Here is a 20455-nt window from a genome sequence, read left to right on the forward strand (position 1 = left end):
ACAGAGCTAGAAAAAATGACTAATAAGATCTAAATCTAAACACCGTTGGCAATAAATGAAATGTAGCCTGCAGGACCTCATTAATCTGCACCCCTGAAATGATCTTGAGAGATGGCGAGACCAATTATACACACATATACACCCTTCTACTCAAACACACGGCGCAGCCTTACGCGAAACTTAACTCAAATGTGCAAATTGGGTTTTTTTTTTTGGGTTTCACTTATATCTCTTTTTATTGTGACTTCCATCCACTCAACAGCACGGCAAAGTGTCAAACGAATGAGGTTTTCCTGACAAACCATTATAAAAACATAACTAAGCTTTGTTACTAGTGTAGAAATGTCATATCTCCCCCTTCGCATGTTGCAGGTAATGCATCTGTAGATCCAGCTCCCGGGGAACGGAGAGTCCGCATATCATGCAGTGGAGGAGCCGCTCCGGGGCGAAAGGCAGCCGGGATCCCAGTTTGTGAGGCTCGGTCTGCGGGGGGAGCTGAGGTAGGGACAGGGTCTGCGGCAGGTGCGGCCTCTCGCTCATGACCGGCTGCGGCGTGAAGAAGATGTTCGGGTGCGGGGGCCGGGGCATGCCGCCGACCGCCACCGAGTGGAGGGGGTGAGGGCTGGGCAAGGCGAGGGGAGGGAGCGGCGCGAGCGGCGGCGAGAAGAACGGCGAAGGCTGGTTTATGATGATCTGAGCGGCCGTGGCCATCGGCTGCTGCGGCAGCTCCTGCCCGCCGCCGGGCTTCAGCTGGCCGGGGAGCAGAGTCTGAGGTCCGATGGAGTTGTTCTGGAAGCCCCACACCGGCGCGCCCATGCCCTGGCCGAAGCGATGCGGCTCGTACTGGATGGAGATGGGCACCTTCTGCGTGGGGGTCTGCACGCCGCTCCAGACGGGCGACACCTGCTTCTGCTGCAGCTGGAACTCCTGGTTGTTCACCAGCTTCTCCACCGAGTTCACAGCCTTCGCGATCCCTGGAGGGGTTTGGATGTCCCACAGGTTGTTCGTGACTCCGTGGGAGGTGGGGGCTGAAATGGGCATGGCGCTGCTTTGGTCTAACGGAGCCGAGGCGGGAGGGCCCGCGAGGCCAGAAGCCCACGGTTTCTGCGGCTCGCAGCCGTTCCACGACTTCTCCGGCTGGGTAACAGTGGAGGACATGACCGGAGGACTGCTGATGTCCCACAGCCTTTCCTCCTTCTTGGGGGGCGTGGACGGCTCGGGGCCGCCCGGCCACCTCAGCAGCTGCATGTCTTGGCTGAGCTTGCTCGGCGAGCTCTGAGAGTTTGTCAGCGGCGCGGGCCGGACGCTCCACAGAGCCGCTCCGTCCATGTAGGAGGAGGGGACGGAGAAATCGTGCTGCAGGGAGCTGGTGGAGGCCAGGGCTGCGGACGTGGGCGTGCCGCCCCATGATGTGAACTTATGTTGCCGGTGCTGCGCCATCTCGGTCGCCACTGACGGGCTGGACTTTCTGGGCAAATGAGAGGCCAGAACAGCAGAAGGGCTTTCCTTCATTTGGGAGTCCAGGTTGGGGGCCAATCCGGGGCCCAGCAGGGGCCGATCCGCCCACCCCGGACTCCTCTGATGATGAAGCTGCTGCTGCGTCGGAGCGTCATACTGCGGCGGCGGCGGAGGGTGGTGCTGCGCGGGTGGTGCGGACACCTCTCTGCCGTCGCCGCTCCACTGCAGCGGCTGAGCGTGCGGCTTGGACGGCCACGCCTCGCCCGGATGCCTCGTCTGCGGCTCCATGCCGGACAGAGAGGACTGCTGGTGTCTGTGCAGCTCGGCGTCTCTGTGGGGAGAAACCGGATACAGGTGATGCTGAGAAGCGGCCATCTCCGAGACGCCGGACGGTCTGGACCAGCCCCACACGGGCCTCCCGCCTCTCTTCCCCCGGCCCCTCACCCTGGCCCCGGCGGGGAAGGAGCCGTAGTGGCTGAGGGCCTGCTTCTTGCGGGCGTGGATCTTCTGGTGCACCAGCAGGCTGCTGAACCAGGAGAAGGACTTGTGGCACTCCTCGCAGCGGTGAGGCCTCTCGCCCGTGTGCGTGTTCATGTGGTCGCGGAGCAGGTAGGCCAGGCCGAAGCTCTTCTCGCACAGGTCGCACTTGTGCGGCTTGTCGCCGTTGTGCGACAGCATGTGGTGCTGCAGCTGCGTCTCGTCGCTGTAGCCTTTGCGGCAGCTGGTGCAGCGGAACGGCTTCTCCTGGTGCAGCTTCTGGTGAGTCCTCATGTTCTGCATGAAGGCGAAGTCCTTCCCGCAGTCGGGGCACTTGTACGGCTTCTTGCCCGTGTGGATGATGAGGTGCTGCTGCAGGTAGCTGCTGAAGCGGAAGCCCTTGCCGCACACGTTGCACTGGTACGGCTTGTCCTTGGAATGGATCCGCATGTGCAGCTCCAGCACCGAGCGGTGCCGGAACGTCTTGCCGCACTCCGAACACTTGTAGGATTTAACACTTAGCGCCTTCGCCTGCGCGTTATCGCTGCTCAGCTGGGCCAGCTGCTTTTTCGGCGCCGCTGACCTGTGGGTGCTCAACACGTGTCTGGTTAGGCTGGACTCGTCCCGAAAAACGCAGGGACAGTGGGGGCAGCGGTGCCCCTTGTCCCAGTGCTTGTTGGTCGGCGCCGGAGACGGAGGCGTCCTCTCCGCCTTCTCGCACTCCTCCTCGTGGAGCTGCATGTGAGCCCTCAGGTTGGCTGCGACGTAAAACGTCTGGGGACAGAGAGGGCAGCTGAGGAGGCGCTTTGTTTCCTCGCTGCCGTGGGAGTTCTCCTTCCCGGGACCTTCCGCCGCCTCGCGCGCAGGCGGCGGCGCAGGCTGCTTCGCGGGCGGCTCGCTCGACGAGTTCGTGTCGCGCAGCCTGTGCTGGCGGCAGTGCGCCTTCATGTTCTGGGCGAAGGCGAAGGTTTTGCCGCATTCGGGGCAGCGGAAAGGCTTCTGGCCCGTGTGCAGGTACTGGTGCTGATGGAGGAGGCTGCTGTACTTGAAGGTCTTGCCGCAGATGTTGCAGAGGTGAGAGCGGCTGCCGTCGACGTGCTTGCGCCGGTGGTCCTCCATGACGGAGTAGTGTTTGAAGACCATGCCGCACTCGGGGCACTCGTACGGCTTGAGGGCGGCGTGGGATTTCTGGTGGAAGCGCAGGGACATGGCGTTGGGGAAAGTCTGGCTGCACTCGTTGCATTTAAAGGCGCACTCCTGGGAGTGGGTCATCATGTGCTTGGTGACGGACACCTTGAACTGGAAATCCTGGCGGCACAGAGGGCAGTGGTAAGGCTTTTCTGAGGCGTTGCTGCAGCTGTGGTCCCTCAGCTTGCCGACCGCGGAGAAGATCCTCTTGCATTCGGCACACTGGTATCTGAAGGGGCTGCGCGTTTCGTCCTCCGTCTTTGCCGTCTCCTCTTTTTCCTTGTGTTCGTTCCTGTGCTTGATGAGGCTGCTGCGGTGCTGGAACGTAAGGCCGCATTCTTTGCAGGTCAGGGGCCGCAGCTCGTCCTCGTGCGCGTGGAAGTGCCGGTGGAGGTTGAACATCTCGCGCTGCCTGAAGATCTTGCCGCACTCCTTGCACACCAGGCGGAACTTCCTCTGTTTGGCCGTCTGATCGGCCTCCTCCTCTTCCTCGTCTCCGTCGTCATCGTCCGCCCCGTCCTCCGTGGTGACGACGTCGCCCCCCAGCTCCTCGACTGGCGACTTCTCCGGGGAACTTCCCCCCTCGGCCATCTTTTCTGGATCTGCTACGGCAGCCGCGTTCTTCCTCGCATCCTTAACAGTCTCAGCGACTTTGAGGCCTGGAAGACAAATTAAAAGGAGAGCAGACGGCTTTATAACCATTCAGACAGCAGTTCACTGGAATGCAAATCTCTACACTGTTATATTTTGTAGGGAAACCGCAACTAGTTGACATAATAGGTAACAGATTATTATCTTCAGATGTAATCGGCGTTGCATGACAGCAGGAAAACCACACATACCTCGATCATTGTTGAATTTTATTTTAATTATATTGAACTAAAAACCCCAAATTGTCCTCGTCACTAGGGCTGAACGATTTTAGAAGATAATCTAATTGCGATTTTTTTTCTTAATATTGTGATTTAATTCGATTTTTTTTCCAGTTTAATTTATCATGTGTTTTAAAATATAATCAAACAACAAATCTATTTGTTTCCTCGCCATGTAGATTAGTTGCTAAAAGACCCACAGCATCTAAACTCGGAGCAGAAATGATTGCGATCTGCCTACAATATATTTCAACCAAAATTGCAATTTTGACTTTTCTCTGCATTAACCACAAGCAACAATAATAGCCTCTAAATAAAGATGTTTGTAAACAAGGACTATTTTAAACATTAACTTTTAATGTTTCTATTGATCAGAATATTATTAAAGAGAACAGCTTTTAATTGATCAATCCTTGTTGAACATAAAGTGCAAAGTCCAACCAACAAGCAAGTCTATGTATTAAACTGATTGACCAGTACTTAATGCTTTGTATGATTATACAAACTCTAAAACAAGTAGTAAAGTTAGATTATCTCACTGCTGAAACTCTCTTCCCTTCCATGTAGAGGCAAACCCACTTTACACATTTTACCAACACCTAATGGACATGTCTAATTCCCTAATTGTTACATAGCCAAAAATTGCAGACCTCTGCGATTTGGAAATTGCGTTTTTTTAAATCACGATTATATTGAAAATGCGATTAATTGTTCAGCCCTACTCGTCACAATCTCTCTAACACTCTGAGGGTTTTCTGATCTGGGTCACTAAAATCTATATCAGTTGTTGGCTTAAAAGGCTGGCAACGCTCATCGGTTTGGATAGTTATATTATTGAAAAGGCTGACAGATAATGCACCGAAGCGGTCCTTTGTGAGTGCAATACTGGCCACAGTGATATTGCAACAACAGCTGGGTATGTTGTGCAGCTTGACCGGTCACTAATACTTTCATTCAATCCATATTATTTATGATTGTAGCTATTTTTGAGTTACTAGACCTTGCAACAAAAATAACAGCTGTGTTTTTTTGTTTCCTACCCCCACGGCTGTTTGGCTTGACGGAAAGGTTTGCTTTGTGCCGACTGCACTTTTCTACAGATCATGATGGAAAAAGAGCAATGAGACCGAAATGGAAAAGAAGTTAAGCCTCATTTTGATCATTAATGTAAAAATGTACATGTTTCTATTGTAGATGTGATTCAAAAATTAATGCAGGACTACAAGGAGCAGTTTTTAATTATGCATTACTGTTGATTTAAAGCCGATTCATGTATATTAAAATTACCTAAATAATTAATCGTGATTAGAACCGGGTGAACTAAAATTGATTCGGTCTCCTGCACAAGAACGCTGGGAGCTAAATCAGAAGCTGCGTCTAAATGTTAATCCCTCATTCAGGGGATTTCAGACAGAAGGTTGAGGCTAATTTAACAGAGAAGATTTAGGACAAAAAACAACAACAACAACAACAATAATAACAATAATAATAATAATAATAATAATAATAATAATAATAATAATAATATATCCAATTCCTCAAACAGTTTTCAAATTATCTAAGTGAATATTTATTAATTGTCCTAAAAGCTACATTGACATCCATCCATCGTTTCTTACAATAAGCTGACTCTCAACTGAATTTATGAAGGTTTGCATTATTTATGTGTATCCTGTAAAAAATAGATTTTATTATTTGATATTCACATTGTGTTCACTAGTTGAATTTTAATGCCAATATTAGTTAATGTTATTTTTACTCCCGTCTTTCATTTCCCTCATCATGATGTGTTCACCACCTTTGCATCTCGGAAACTAAAAATAGCCAAGCGGGGCTTTGAGCGCGGTGAAAATCCACCCGATAGGCTAAATATATTAGTGGAGTACAGAATACGGCATCCAAGCAGTCCACTGCTTTAATACTGGGATGAAAACTGCAAACTGATGTTATCTGCAATCGTAATCCACACAATTAAGTGGGAGTAAAACTTAATCAGGTCAAATTGATTTGACCGGCACAAAGTTAATCAAATGAGCAGCTAAATGCTAAACATTGATTCAAAGCAGCAGAAATACATTTTTTACTTGCATTCAGCAGATTTTGACTAATTTTAAAGGGCGCTTTATGTTTTTCTGGCTCGGTAGCTCCGGGCCGCCGCCTCCTGAGGCCCCCACCACGTATGGCGCATGTGCTGCTGTGGTCCGCAACAGAACCGGACCCTATTATTTATACTGCCTGGTCAAAAAAAAAAAAAAAAAAAAAAAGGTCACACACTAATAGTTTGTTAGACCGCTTTTGGCTTTGATTACGGCACGCTGTGGCATTGTTTCGATAAGCTTCTGCAATGTCACAAGATTTATGTCCACCCAGTGTTGCCTTGTCCGGCACATCCCAAAGATTCTCCACGGGGTTAAGGTCTGGACTCTGTGACGTCGAACCACGTGTGAAAAAGATTTCTCATGCTCCCTGGACCACTCTCACAATTTGAGCCCGATGAACCCTGTAGGGCTGGGCAATAAATCGATTTAATCGATTAATTCGAATTTACAATTCTTTAAGATTTCATTTTTGGAAAATCTGGGTTTTATTTTGCCAATACACTCATTGGGTTTCCATGAAGAGAACAGCATGCGATGCTGAATATATGTTTAGGCAAATGTATTGTCAAAATATTGTTAAGTAGAAACTTTTTTTTTTTTTACCATAATACGAGGTACTTCATTTACTTATTTACTTTTTTTTTTTAACTTAGTTTGAAGTTCACAAGTGCAGTGAAGTCTGTTCTTAGCTCAATGTGTAATACCACTAGCAGCAAATGTTTTGTTATATTTTCATTGTTTATAATGGCACGGCTGCCATCTTGTTTTACAAGCCTGTTTCACAGCTTGTTTTTAGTTGCAATTTGAATTCATTTTTAAAATAATTTCTTTTTATGAAACAAAAAGGAGGAAAAAAAAAAATCGATTAATCGGATTTGGTATGATAAAATCTGAGATTTATTTTTTTATCCCATATCGCCCAGCCCTAGAACCCTGGTACCGTCATCTTGGAATCAGGGGCAAAATCAGGGCCCACCCAATGGAGCGGCTCACCTTTGAATTTTTTTTTTAGGGTGTCACTTACAGTTATCCTAAAAATCATAAAATAAAATGAAGCAGAATAAAGCTGAATCTATGCTTGTCCCAAACATGAAAACAACAAGCTTCATGTTCTAGTTCTCAGCAAACCGGCGGCACAGAAATCATTCGCCTTAGAGCCGCTGTGCTGGACTAAGCCACATGCTTTAAACACATTTGTTGAGAACGGTCGACACGTGAAGGTGGCGTTGTCACGATGTGAGCCAAACGGGACATTCCTCTTAGGGGACACAGAGAAACAGAAGACGGGCCGATTATTGTATGTCCCTCCCTTTAAAAAGAGCGCTTTACAGGCGGTATTCATGCATTTTACCCACGTTTATTCCTCGTGCTCAGTGCAGAACTGAAAAAAAGAATGGTTTCCACCCCCCTCACCACCTCAACCTGGTATCAGCGAACATAAATGATGATGGCACCGGACAATCAGTTCCCAAATAGCCTATAGATTCTCTATAGCCATATAGGCTGTGTAGAAAAGTGAGAGAGTGAAGCACAGAGCCTGAATGTCTGTGCCTTTACAGAATTTGGGGTTAGGGTAGATAAGAGTTATTTCCTATATTGCTATTTCCTGTAGGCTTAACACTAATGCCAGTGGGCTAAAGGGAAAGCAGGAGTCCATGCCTCACTGGGTCCGCTTGGAGCACAAACATGAAACATCTGTTAGGAAAACGACTTCAAACTCAGCCTTCGGCTTCGCACTTAGAGGCAAACCTGTCGCTGTGAAAGGACACGACAAACGTTATGAAATGTAACAATATACAAGAGCGGGAGCAGATGCAAACGTAACGACTGCCGCAGCTCTCGAAGCATGCGGCCAACTAGATTTCCCCTTTTTTAACCATTAACTGCAATATTGTGTTTAATAAACAAAATCGATGGATCGATGCTGCAACGGCGGCTGCTTCTGAGTGACGTTGGGTTCAGAAACAGAAATAATGACTGACAGGCTCAAAATCATCTTACAAGTGATGTGTCCTGATTATTTTTCCCCGCTGTCAATTCGAGGATGTTCACTTGAACAGAGAAGGTCTTTTCTCCTTCCCCTCTGCCCGTTTCTTCTCCACAGTGAACTTACGAATAAACTTACTGTCAACTATAATTATCTGGCCCATCCATTTTCCAATCAGGCCTGGTCGAAATGCAATTCCCACTGCTTGGAATACGCCCGTGCCATCAGGAAAGAAAAAAAACAATCCACTGATTGAATAACCTGGTCATTCAGTATATTAAGGTAAAGAGTTGAACTCATTCTTTGAGCTCATACTGTTGCTGAACCTAGACCTGACTGCAGAAACACCAGATCATAGGACTAAACCCAACAGGCTTGTACAGCAGGCACTAGGCATGATGGGTAAATCACTTCACCTGCCTCTCTTCTTACCCTGATGCATCCATCACTCTGGAACAGGGTAAATCTGGACTCATCAGGCCATAAGACCTTCTTCCATTGCTCCAGAGTTCAATCTTTATACTCCCTAGCAAACTGAAACCTTTTCCCGGTTAGCCTCACAGATTAGTGGTTTTCTTAAGGCTACACAGCTGTTCACTCCCAATCCCTTGAGTTCCCTTCACATTGTGCGTGTGGAAATGCTCCTGCTTTCATTATTAAACATAACATAGGAGTTCTGCTGTTGTTTTTCTTCTATTTAATTTCACCAAACGTTTAAGTGATCGCCGATCACGATCATTCAGGATTATTTTTCCGGGCACATTTTTTTCCTCGAAGACGATGGATCCCACTATCCTTCCAGTTTTTAATACTGCGTTGGACAGTTCTTAACCCAGTTTTGGTAGTTTCTGCATTCTCCATAGATGTTTTCTCTGCTTGATGCGTGCCAATGATTTGACCTTTCTGCAACAGGCTGACATCTTTTCCACGTCCACAGGATGTGTCGTTCCACATGGTTGTTTAAGAAATGAGAAGCAACCCATTGCACCAGTTGGGGTTAAATTACTTGTTGCCAGCTGAAACATAATGGCCCATGCAGTAATTATCCAATGGGAGGCTTGTACCTATTTGCTAAGTTAAATCCAGGAGGCAACATTTTTTTTGGCCAGGCACTGAATCATCACATCACAAAGTACTGACCCGTTTAGGACAAAGTGGGCCTTTAAAAAATGTGACTGGAAAACGGCTCATTTGCCTTTGGGTCAGACGCTCTATCCACCATGTTTGATTTGATGCAGCAGCTCAGAGATGAACAAGGCTACCCTACACCAGGTGCACGCTGGCAGCAGCCGGGGCAATTAAAAAAATGGGGGCGAAACCTTCATTAAAAAATATGTGTCAAAAAATAAACAACATATCAAGTAAAAAGATTGACGTCAACAGATTATTGGCGTTGACCTTATTGATTCTGGGAAGCCGTCAGAGCGGCACCGGTTCGGACGCTCCGCAGCGATGAGGCGTGTCGTTTTTATTGGCTGCCGCATGAACCATCAAGTCAGACACGTCTGTCTGCTACGGTTCCTGCTGAATAAATGTTTAAATGAAAGGCGGAACCAGAGTCTGGGCCGCGGTTCCATTAACCCTGGTTAATGTGCACTCATTTTGGTTTGAAAATCCCATTTAACCGTGGATATTATAAGGTTTATACGTGATGAACAACATTTAAACCAGACAAGGTCATAAATAATGCATGCAGTTAACATAACTGATGTGGAAACGCCGCAGCATCTAGGATTACATTTTAAACCGACTTAAAAGCTTCTACAGAAAATGACACCAACTTAAACTTTACTGTTATTTTCCACTTAAGCCTATTCATATTTGACATGAATATTGAGACTTTTTAAAAATACATAATCGTAGCCTTTATCAGGCTCATTATATAATGTAAATAGCCATAAACAAACCAATCTCACTAGTTGTTAAAAAAAATAAAATAGTTTAATTATGGTCAAAGGAAAAGCCTGTCAATGTCTTCTTGTTATGAATGTACTAAACATTATAGCAATAACAAGCAAGCCTAATTATCCAAAGGACGAGGTAATTACCATAATTAAATAATAATTTAAAAAAAGGACACTTACACGACTGGCTGACTAAAGGGGGGAGCAGGGAGCTCCGTTCTCTATACATGAACTAAAAGCGTAACATTATCAAGTATCTGTTCACCTCTCAGGTGTCACAGAACAAGACTGACATTTTTTAAACTTTTTATAACTTAACTATACCCCCCCCCCCCAATCACTTCTACACTACGATGGCAGGTTTGAGCGATGGAAAGTGTCACGGAGCAGCCGGTGTGGAAATATGTGAGTTGGTTACTAAAGCAACCAGCTCTTATTCTAGGACTCCTGAGACGATTATCGCTGAGGTTTTGAACATTGAATACATTTTAAACAAATTTTTACATCATCAAAGCAGTTTTGTGCTTACGTACTACTTGGTTTTATGCAAACAACGCCAGCAGTGATGGTGAAAAGCACCATTGTTATGACATTGTGCTGTAATTGTTAGAAAATTAAGATACACGCTCTGTAGGCTCAGTGAATTTTTTTTTTTTTTTTTTTTTAGGAGGGGGTTGCAAAGATATTCCTTCCACCCAACTTTCCCTTAATATCCCAGAATACAGCTTTATATAAGCAGCCATTTTCCGTCTCTTTTTATTTTTCTATCTCCATGGTTTAACATGGTTATATTTTCTTCCTTCCAACTTCTTGATTGAATGAAAATCTCAAATCTAGATCTGCCAGAGTTTAGAATAATTTTCAGCGCAACCTTATTCAGAGTTTATTACACTTAGGATCCATTTCATATGATCTAAATCGTGTGGGTCTATCTAGCAACAAAAACACAAAAAAGGTGGATTTTTGTTGCCAACAGACAGACGTTAGGCGATGTGCGACAATCACAGCAAATAGTATTTTTGTAGGACATCTGAGAGCTGTTTACTTGTTGAGAACAAGCTATATCGAGCGTAAATGTCGATGAATTGAGTTTAAACAGACGTGATCATCCTCATATTTGGATTAGACCAGAGGTGCCCGACCAGTCGATCATGAGAATTACAGAATGGTTTATTTTTAATTCATTGCTCTATGCTGAGCATTAATCCTATGACTGGAGTCGCTTAGCATACAGTCCCAGGTGCACTCAAACATATCGCTGATGAGAAAAAACAAAAATGAAGGTTTCCTAATGGTCACAATCAAACTGAGGACGGAGAAGTATGACGAGCTTCATTATTAGCGCCACAAAATAGCAGAAGGGAAAACAACAAAGAACTATTATTTTCATCCAGAATCGGAGGAGGACTTCTTTTTTGTATTGTCCAACCATAAAAACAATTTGTGTTATTTTTAGTGCGAGTGTGGCATTGCCTGAAAAGGGGAACTTGGAGAGACATTTTAAGACGATCCACGGATTTCCCCGCTAAAAGTGCTCCACGAGCCCAGAGAGTCCGGCAGCTGGGAAACCAGGGATAAAGCTGCAACTACTGTATCGTACCGGGTCAGCAAGGTTCCTGCCAAGCATGAGAAGGCTTTCAAAGATGGTGAGGTTGTAAAAGAGGCGTTTATGGAGGCAGCAGATGCGCTGTCCAGTGATTTTAAGAATAAAAGTAAGATTATGACTGCTATAAAAGCCGTGCCGTCATCCCAGAATACTGCTCCACGACGATGCGAGGGCATCGAAGGTTTAGAGACGTGGAAGAAGATGATATGATCCCCCGTTGCATACAAGTAGACGTGAAGATGGAGAATGCAGCCCGTCTGTAAACACTTTGCTTTACTAAATAAAATTGTATTGCTTTACATACTGTGGGTTGTAATTTTAGACTTGGTTTATGCTGCAGGTGATGGAAACAGAAGTCAAAATCCTTGTTTGCACCCACAAACACATCCAATAAACTCCTCCTGGAAGCATGCCAGTAACAGGCGTATGCTTTTTTCAGTCACAGAATAAACAGTAACAACCTAACATTTAACAAGGTAGCGCCGCTTTAAACTTGTGGGCCAGTTGATGTCAGTACAGGCAAATGTGCTTGGCGAGGGCTCCTTTAAATTCTCCCATTTTGAATTAAACTTGCATGCACTGTCTGGGCCAAGTTACAAAAACTTTGAGGTGGACGATGTTGCGCAGTGGCAGCGCGTGAGGCCCGCCAACGGGGCGGAGACGGAGCAATTCTGTAACTTTTGGCATGTAAACCCTTGCACCAATGTTTCCGTCATCACTATTGCAGAATACAGCTTTATTCAAGCGAACATCTTCTGTCTCTAAATCATTCTCTTATTTATCCATCTGTATCTTTTTATGTTTGTTTCTATCATGTACATGTATACATGGTAATTTAAAAGGCTATCTGCCTTTCTTCCTTCCTGTTTCTTGATTGAATGAAAATCTCTTTAAAAAAAAAAAGCTAGATCTGCCAGAGTTTAGAATATTTTTAAGCATAACTTTATTCAACTTATTTTATTACGGTTGGGATAAGCTTCTGATAGATGCATGAAGTCTATCTAGGCAAAAAAAAAAAAAATGTTTTCTAAGTATAAAGCAACCATCTAATTTCATAGATGGATGCAGGAAGGAGGATTTTTTTTCTAACAGACTGTTGGTATCAAAGCAAATTGTACTTTTGTAGGACATCTGAAAATGGCCCAGAGAGCTGTTCACTTGTTGAAAATGTGCTATACTGATTATTTAATGTTTATAATAATCAAGTTTAAACAGATGCAATCATCCTCGTATTTGGATCAAGCGATGGGTCTCAGTGCATCAGGGCACCACGTGAAATAAACAAACGCCTCCTTTTTCAGTTGTAACAACAGAAAAAACAGACAAAGGACGCATTTATCCTGTCGGATCCCGTGCTCCCAACACAAGCGATACTAACTCTTTTGGGGAAACTACTCGGTCATTTAGAAGCATTTCTCTTTAATGGGCGCCCCGTGTTCCCCCATCAGAACAGCCTCCATGGACGTCTTCGTGGCCAGGAGACGGTCAGCGCTCCTCATCCTCACTCTGTGGGAGCTTTTAGTGCAGCCATCCTCAGAAACTGGGTTCGTTTACAAAAACGCAGAAATATTTACCAAGGCAGGTAGAAATGATGTGACTGAGCGCTCTCTCACCTGGTGGGAGTGTGAGTTTACCTGCGTGCAAACCCAGGTGACTGAGCTGAAAGTAAAGTAGCGACGACTTAGCCTAGGAGAAAAACACTAAAGGCGGTCGCATACTTGGTTGTACTGCGCATTGTGCCGACTCTACGGATATTTCAAACTTCGTTTCTTATGAGAAATCCCTATTTTTCCCACAGCACACCTGTCAGTCCGTGGTGCTTAGAGGCCACCAAGCAGTTTATAGTGTGACGTCGCGTACGCACTCGTAAAATTGAGCTCTGCGCTTACCTGTCTGCAGACTCATGTCCGCCTTATTATGTGGGAGCCTAGAGACAGAAATAGCTCAGGATGTGATCTGGTGCTTTTTAGAAAGGCTAATTTTGATCAAATTAACCGTGAATGCGCACAGACTTATAATTTACTACATGCCGTGACCTTCTTGGCGGGGCGCCCCCTTGTAGAATGGTAGGGGAAACACTGACTTTAATATAACGTTTACCTGACTATGCCATGTTATCAATAATTGTGCAATTAGGCCTGTCACTAGAATCAATTAATTGCACAATGAATTTGATTGACGCGATTAATTAAAATAAGCTCAATAATTTGCGTATGCGTGCTTGCTTTTTTTCCCGCTGCTCTCTCTGAGGCCGGATAACGAAAGGTTTCAGTACGGTGCGTCGCCGTCTACTCACCCCTTCCTCCTCGTTTCCTCAGTGTAAGAGGAGTTAAATCTTGTGTCAGGCAGGCATAAGCTCAAAGTTTAGCGCGAGAGATTCGTGAGGCAGAGCCAGAGAATTGCTAATTCTAAAAGAAAATTGAATGGGTGCCAAAGCCGAACACAGTCCGCTGCAGGGTGGGAGTTTTTTGGATTTAAGCCAAATGACAGCGACCAACCACTTGATCTATGAGGATGTATGTCGAGAGGATATACCTGCGTTATTATGCCATTATCATATTATTTTAAAAAGGTCTCCAAATGACAATGTTATGATTTATTGTAATTAAAAAAAACAAAAAACAAAAAAAAAAACGTATCGTTCAGCAAAATTTGTTGTCGTGACAGGCCTACGTGCGACACTTACTCTGGTTTTATTTTTAATTTATCTTAGCCTGAAATTAATTCTCTACTGTTTTGATTAGCTCTTTTTTTTTAATTACCTGATTTAGTGTGCAACTGTGTTTTTGCTACTGTCACGCCTAAATTTACCCACTGAGAGACAATAAGGGCATTTCTCATCTTATTTTAAATATATTGAAAAAAAAACACTCAACACACAAAACTTTGTGAAGCTTAAAGTGATGCGTTTCAGTGTAGTGAAGGACTCACGCTTTGTTAAATCTATTTTGTGTCGAGCTGTGGAGGCGAGCTGCCTGCATAGAGGCTAAAATGGCAGCAGCCAAACAAATGTTAAAAGCTGAGACCGTAATAAATAATTTCATTTCCCCCCACAAATAATGTGCCTTTATGCTTAAAATACAAAATAAATAATCAGTTGTGGTGTCATAACCCAGTCGCAAAAGTGTGAACATCCTTAAATATTTTATTAAGGACGCTCTTTTCACCATTCAGTGCTGTTTGGTGACAGTCTTTCATCCAGATTTGCGCACTGTGCTTGGCAAATGTTCTCTAAATCTATCAGACTGACAGATTTTCTGTCAGATTTAATGCTAAACTCTCTCTGGGTCGTTCAAAAACATTCATTTTCCTCTAGGGAAGTCATTCCTTTTGTTGATTTGGATGTATGGCACGACTCACTGATGTGGGAAAATACAATCCTAGGCAACTGAAGGTTTAGTGTCAAAAAAGGACCGCTTCATCCAAAGGGCTTTTTGAAAATTTTAATAAAAGAAGTTCCAGTCGGCGAAACAACCCGTTTGGTTTTTCACCATCCAAGAGTCTCATCCAGTTAATCTTTCATTCCCATCTTGTTTTATTCTATGTTTTTGTGAAGGATCGTAGTGCACGGGGGACACTTTAACTAGTAACTAGTAATTAGTAATACGGATCGCAGTATACCTGCCAACATATGTGCTAGTATCACCACTTTGGTACATTAAACAGGTTTAAACAACAAGTGGTGCTTGTGAACGCTTCACAATTCCTTTCATTTGACCTATTAACTACACCGGTGGATGAAAAATGCGAGTTAAACATGTTTTTTTTTTTTTTTGGACCGAGGCAAGTTTATTTATCTCCGTTCGAACATGAGGCAATCAAAAATGCTTTACTGGAAATCTAAAGGAGAAAAGAAATCAACAAGGATCGCTGAATTTCCTTAAAAAACAGCTTAATATATCAAAACACTTGAAAGCTTCTAATACAGCCCAATATCAAAAAGGCCCGACAGCGTAAAAGAAGCGAGTCCAAAGTAACATTTCTAAATTCAGAGGAAAATAATCAGCAGTGAGCGCAGCTATAAGAGGCGCATTGACCTACTTTATCTCTGTGATGGGTGGTTTCAAAATAAACTGCAGGAACATACGAGTCAGCTTGTGTTATTCTTATGCTAATTAGATAGTTTTTATTATTTAAGCAATGTGTTTTTATTGTTGTTTTTTTTTTTTTTTCATTTCAGCTGACGACGTTTTGATTGGCTGCTGCTCTCCATGATCCGGCCTCCTGGTCCTGATTAGCAGGTTATGCCCTCTGTTATGAAGCAAACCGGTGCTGGGTTGGCCCGGATTGGTCAGAACAGAAGCAGAAACAGCCAAAAAAACACACACACACACACACACACACACAACACCACCACCAGTCAAGCTGTAGAACTGGTTTGGTGGAAAAAGACCACTTTGACAGCAGCCGTAGCTCCAGTGGGCGAACGTAAGCCCAGACCACGTTCCAGGGTGACGTGCTCTTTGTGCCAAGCTTTGTTTCATCGGACAAAAACTCATTATCCCACAAGGCTTTGGGAGATTTTACGCTGCTCTGGATGCTTTTCCTTATCAGAGACTTACTTGGTCTCGCAACCGTACACCCTAGTGCAGACAACCGTGAATAGAGGAGATTGTTGTCCCACGTAGGACCCAACTAACACAAACCAGAAGCACCGGCAGCTTTTCAGCACCGAATCTCGTCTTCAAGTTGTCGTCCAATATTTTCCTCAGCTGTTGACTTCTCTCCCTGGGCCTTGTGGTATATTGTTTTTTTTTGTACTACTTCTCCTGACAGTCAGACTGATACCTCTGAACAATGAGATTCTCTTGATCCTCTCAAATCTGCGCGCAAACCAGGGCTTTGGCTTTAGGAGACAAAAGCCAGACAGCTGGACTTTAATTCAGGGTAATCAGATGCATTATAATTGACGACAGCGACAGGATTATCGCAGCTCTGGATGTGAACACGTATCAAAAACAACACTTAGCAAGCCTTAGACAGCTTTTGTAGATGATAAAGGGTGAAAAAAAAAAAATCACAAAAGATGTACTGTAAACAGATTGTAGAACTAAAAAAAAAAGAGACCCACAGACCTAAACGAACATCTAAGGAAAGCCTGAAAAAGTGTCCACCCAACCTGACAGAGCTGAGAGGATCAGCAGAGAGGAAAGGCTGAGACCTGAGGCTGTGATTGCTGCCAAAGGTGTGTCAACAAAAGCACCAAGCGTGGGTCTGAATACTCATTAAAACAAAAACATCAACACGCTGCAGGCATCTTTCTGCAAAAAAAGGCCGTCTGTAGGTAACTAAGAGCATTTATATTTGTAAAGTAGACATAAATGTGGAGAAGATGAAGGGCGCAGACTATGTTCTAGCGTCACAGGTTTAATTATTGTAAGTTTTGGTGGAGAAGCGGCGGTGGAGAGTTTACCTCGGGTTACACCGCCCGCCCCTTTATGCTGTGCAGACCTGCGCTGGGACTACAGGTTGCAAAAAGGCTTTTTTAGAGCTGGAATAATCCGCCCCCTTTTTTTTCTCCCTCCCCCTGGGTGCAAGTGATAACAAATAAAAATAAAAGCAACAATAATAAAAAAAAAAGTGAAGAGCACTACGCTGGTCGCCTGCGTGCACATCGGTGGGGAAAGTGGCGTTTAAAGGCTGGTAATCTGCAGCGTGGGGGTCCTGCTTTGCTCCACAGACACGCAGGGGTTTAGCAGAGCCTTGCAGTGTGCACGGAGGCAGCGGCGGTGGAGAGTTTACCTCCGGCTAGCCCGAGGCTAAAGCTAACTCCGACATACGTTAACATTGTTGGCATACCACTTTCAGCGTTTCCCGTCGTGCACCTCCTCGCCCCCTCCTCGCCGTCCTCCGCCTCTGACCAGTCGAAAGCCCGCTGCCGGCCGCCGTCGAGGGCCTCGGCCATTTTTTCGGCCGCCGCTCGGTCCTCCGGTGAGACGCATGTCGTTTTGTCTGCTGCTGCTGCTGCTGCTCCGGCGGCACCGGACTCGACACCAACCTCCCCAGAATGGCTGGCAACGCCGCCGCCGTTGCCGCCCGCGTCCTCCTCGCCGTCGGGGCACCCCCCGGTTTTGTCGCCCGCCGCCTCATCCGTCCGGCCCGGGCCGCATCCCGACCCCGCCGCCGCGGCCTGCTCCCCAGATGTTTCCACATCCTCCGCGGGGGTTTTCTGTCGACTCGGAGTCTTGTATGGGTCTGCGGCGGCCATGTTTCACCCATGCACCCCCTTGTCCGAAGCGCACACAAGGATCATGAAGCCAGGAATTTCATTTCCGGTCGGAGCCTTCAAAATAAAACCGCCGTCGCCGACGAACAGACGCGGCTCATTACTGGAGAAAACACGTGTGAAGCTTTAAATTATACATTTCCAGTTGACTACTGTTTGTGGCTTTGTTGTTCCACGCGCTGCACTTAAAACTTTATTATGATTCACCACAACTTTTCAACTTAACCAGAGATCAGGTATCCACAGGTCTATGGATCAAAATAACTCATCATACGTGCTTCTAATGATGCAAAATTTGGCGTAGCCAAAATAATTTTCATATTCAGTTATGCATTTGATCTATCATAAGACTTAGCACCATTTTATTTCTATAACAGTCCCGTTTTTAAAATGATCACGTAAACAATTATTTAACGACTCAGTGATTTATCAAATTCTGGCCTTCGGAAATCACCAACTTGACTTTTTATCAGGGCTGAACGATTTTGGAAAATAATCTAATTGCGATTTTTTTTTCTTAATATTACGATTTTTTTCCCAGTTTAATTTATCATGTCTTTTTAAACATATACAAACAACAAATCATTTTGTTTCCTCGCTGTGCAGATTAGTTGCTAAAAGACCCACAGCATCTAAACTCAGAGCAGAAATGATTGCGTTCTGCCTACAATATATTTCAACCAAAATTGCAATTTTGACTTTTCTCTGCGTTAACCACAAGCAACAAAAATGGCCTCTAAATAAAGACGTTTGTAAACAAGGACTATTTAAAACAAGAACTTTTAGTGTTTCTATTAATCAGAATATTATTCAAGAGAACAGCTTTTAGTTGATTTGGACATCAATCCTTGTTGAACATAAAGTGCAACCAACAAGCAAATCTATTTATTAAACTGATTGACCAGTACTTAATGCTATGTATGATTATATAATCTCTAAAACAAGTAATAAAATTAGATTATCTCACTGCTGCAACTGTCTTCCCTTCCATGTGGAGGCAAACCCACATTTTACCAACACCTAATGGACGTGTCTAATTCCCTAATTGTTACATTGCCAAAAATTGCAGACTTTGAGATTTGGAAATTGCGTTTTTTTAAATCACGATTATATTGAAAATGCGATTAATTGTTCAGTCCTACTTTTTATTGGCTGGAACAAACCCACAAGTGACCAACGTGTTGCTTTTTGCAGCCCATAGTTTGTATTTTTATTAAGTTTCGGCACATTTACTCTGACAGCATCTATCTACAAAAAAAATAACTTGTGCAGAACTACATAGATGATGGCCATATAACGCTCCTCTGTAACTATTTACAAACATCCATGATACTGCATGCAGGATTATCAACAGCTGCTAGATCCTAAGGAATGCTTTCAAAGTCCATCATAAACATGAGCTCATCTGAATTCAACTGTGATGCAGATACCTGTTTTTTCTTTTTGTTCAAAAACTCTTTAAAATATAACTTTGTCTCAAAATGCACTTTCAGAACATAGCTTAATGTTGTCCAAACAAACTTTGGAAAATAGTGAAACTACTGAAACAGAAGCACGTGGTGGCTAGGCATGGGCCAGGTTGCTAGTATCAATAGATTAAAAGTTCATAAAAAAATAAATTAAAAAGCCGATCAGCCTGATTGCTCCCAGCTTGTGTGGAGCGCAGAGTAATGCTGACCCTCCCTGACTTCCTGCTGCACACTGCCAGTCAGCTGGCTTCTGCGCTTTTATTCCCTCATAAGAAAACAAAACAAAAACAATACATCTGTTTGGAAATATTCACATTAAATAAACATATAAATTTGGCAACTTTTTTTTGCAGAACGAAAAGTAAATTAAGACCATCGGAAAAAAAACAAAAAGGTATGCCGAAAAATACTGATCGGTATGATCGTTTTAAGCGACACACCGTTTCCCTCAATTAGTCGCGAAAGACCGACTCTGCCGTCCGAGTGACCGGAGGTTTTAAATTTCAAATCCCTTTTACACAGAAGGCTACAGAAAATACTGGCTGGAGTGGGCGGCGTCTTCTTTGGCAGCACAGAGTAACATAAGAGCTTCCTCTGCCCCAACCACTGCTGTGTACTGCTGGTCAGATGGCTTAAATGAAGCCTCTAAACCAATGGGGCTCAACCTGTACAACCCAAAGTGTCCTTTCCCCACATTTAGAGCCACAGTTTTATTGTTATTGTCCGGTTTTGAAAGGAGGAAAAACTTTTGCAAAAATAATTTTCTCCTTTTCTTCTATTGGATGTTGATATTCGGAGAAAATTGTTAAAAAACAAAACAAACAAAGCAGTTGATACACTCATGACAAGAAAGCTCCATCTAATATATCTTAAAAAAGTATTACTGGTACTTTACGTGTAAGGAACTGATGCTTAAAGTACCAAGACACATTGGATGTCCACTAAGTGTTGTGTAAATCCAATGCAATTATTCCAGGGAGAGGGGGGAGCTTAAAAGTGCATTTATGTTGGCATTTAAAAAAACAACAACGTTAATTTCAAGTTATAAGGAGCCATTGTAGAAGGTTAAAAGTGCCACTTGCTGCTCCGGAGCCACAGGTTGCAGACCCCTGCCCTAAAAGTTGTCTTGTCAACAAGGAGAATTTTGCCCGTTTGAACATATTTCTGGT

The 20455-nt window shown here is 44.3% G+C and overlaps 1 protein-coding gene across 1 annotated transcript; it reads right to left on the reverse strand.

Moving 5' to 3' along the window:
- Window positions 1-214: 214 nt before the first annotated feature.
- zgc:66448 (uncharacterized protein LOC327401 homolog) lies at window positions 215-17870 on the reverse strand. The gene is made up of 2 exons (XM_012871779.3): window positions 17391-17870; window positions 215-3782 (listed from the first exon to the last, which is right to left on the reverse strand). Exons 1-2 carry the CDS (start codon window positions 17797-17799, stop codon window positions 346-348), a joined length of 3846 nt encoding a protein of 1281 aa, XP_012727233.2. The 5' UTR covers window positions 17800-17870; the 3' UTR covers window positions 215-345.
- Between the last annotated feature and the right edge of the window lie 2585 nt (window positions 17871-20455).

Source organism: Fundulus heteroclitus, chromosome 3 (assembly GCF_011125445.2).
Source record: "Fundulus heteroclitus isolate FHET01 chromosome 3, MU-UCD_Fhet_4.1, whole genome shotgun sequence".
Taxonomy (NCBI): Eukaryota; Metazoa; Chordata; class Actinopteri; order Cyprinodontiformes; family Fundulidae; genus Fundulus; species Fundulus heteroclitus.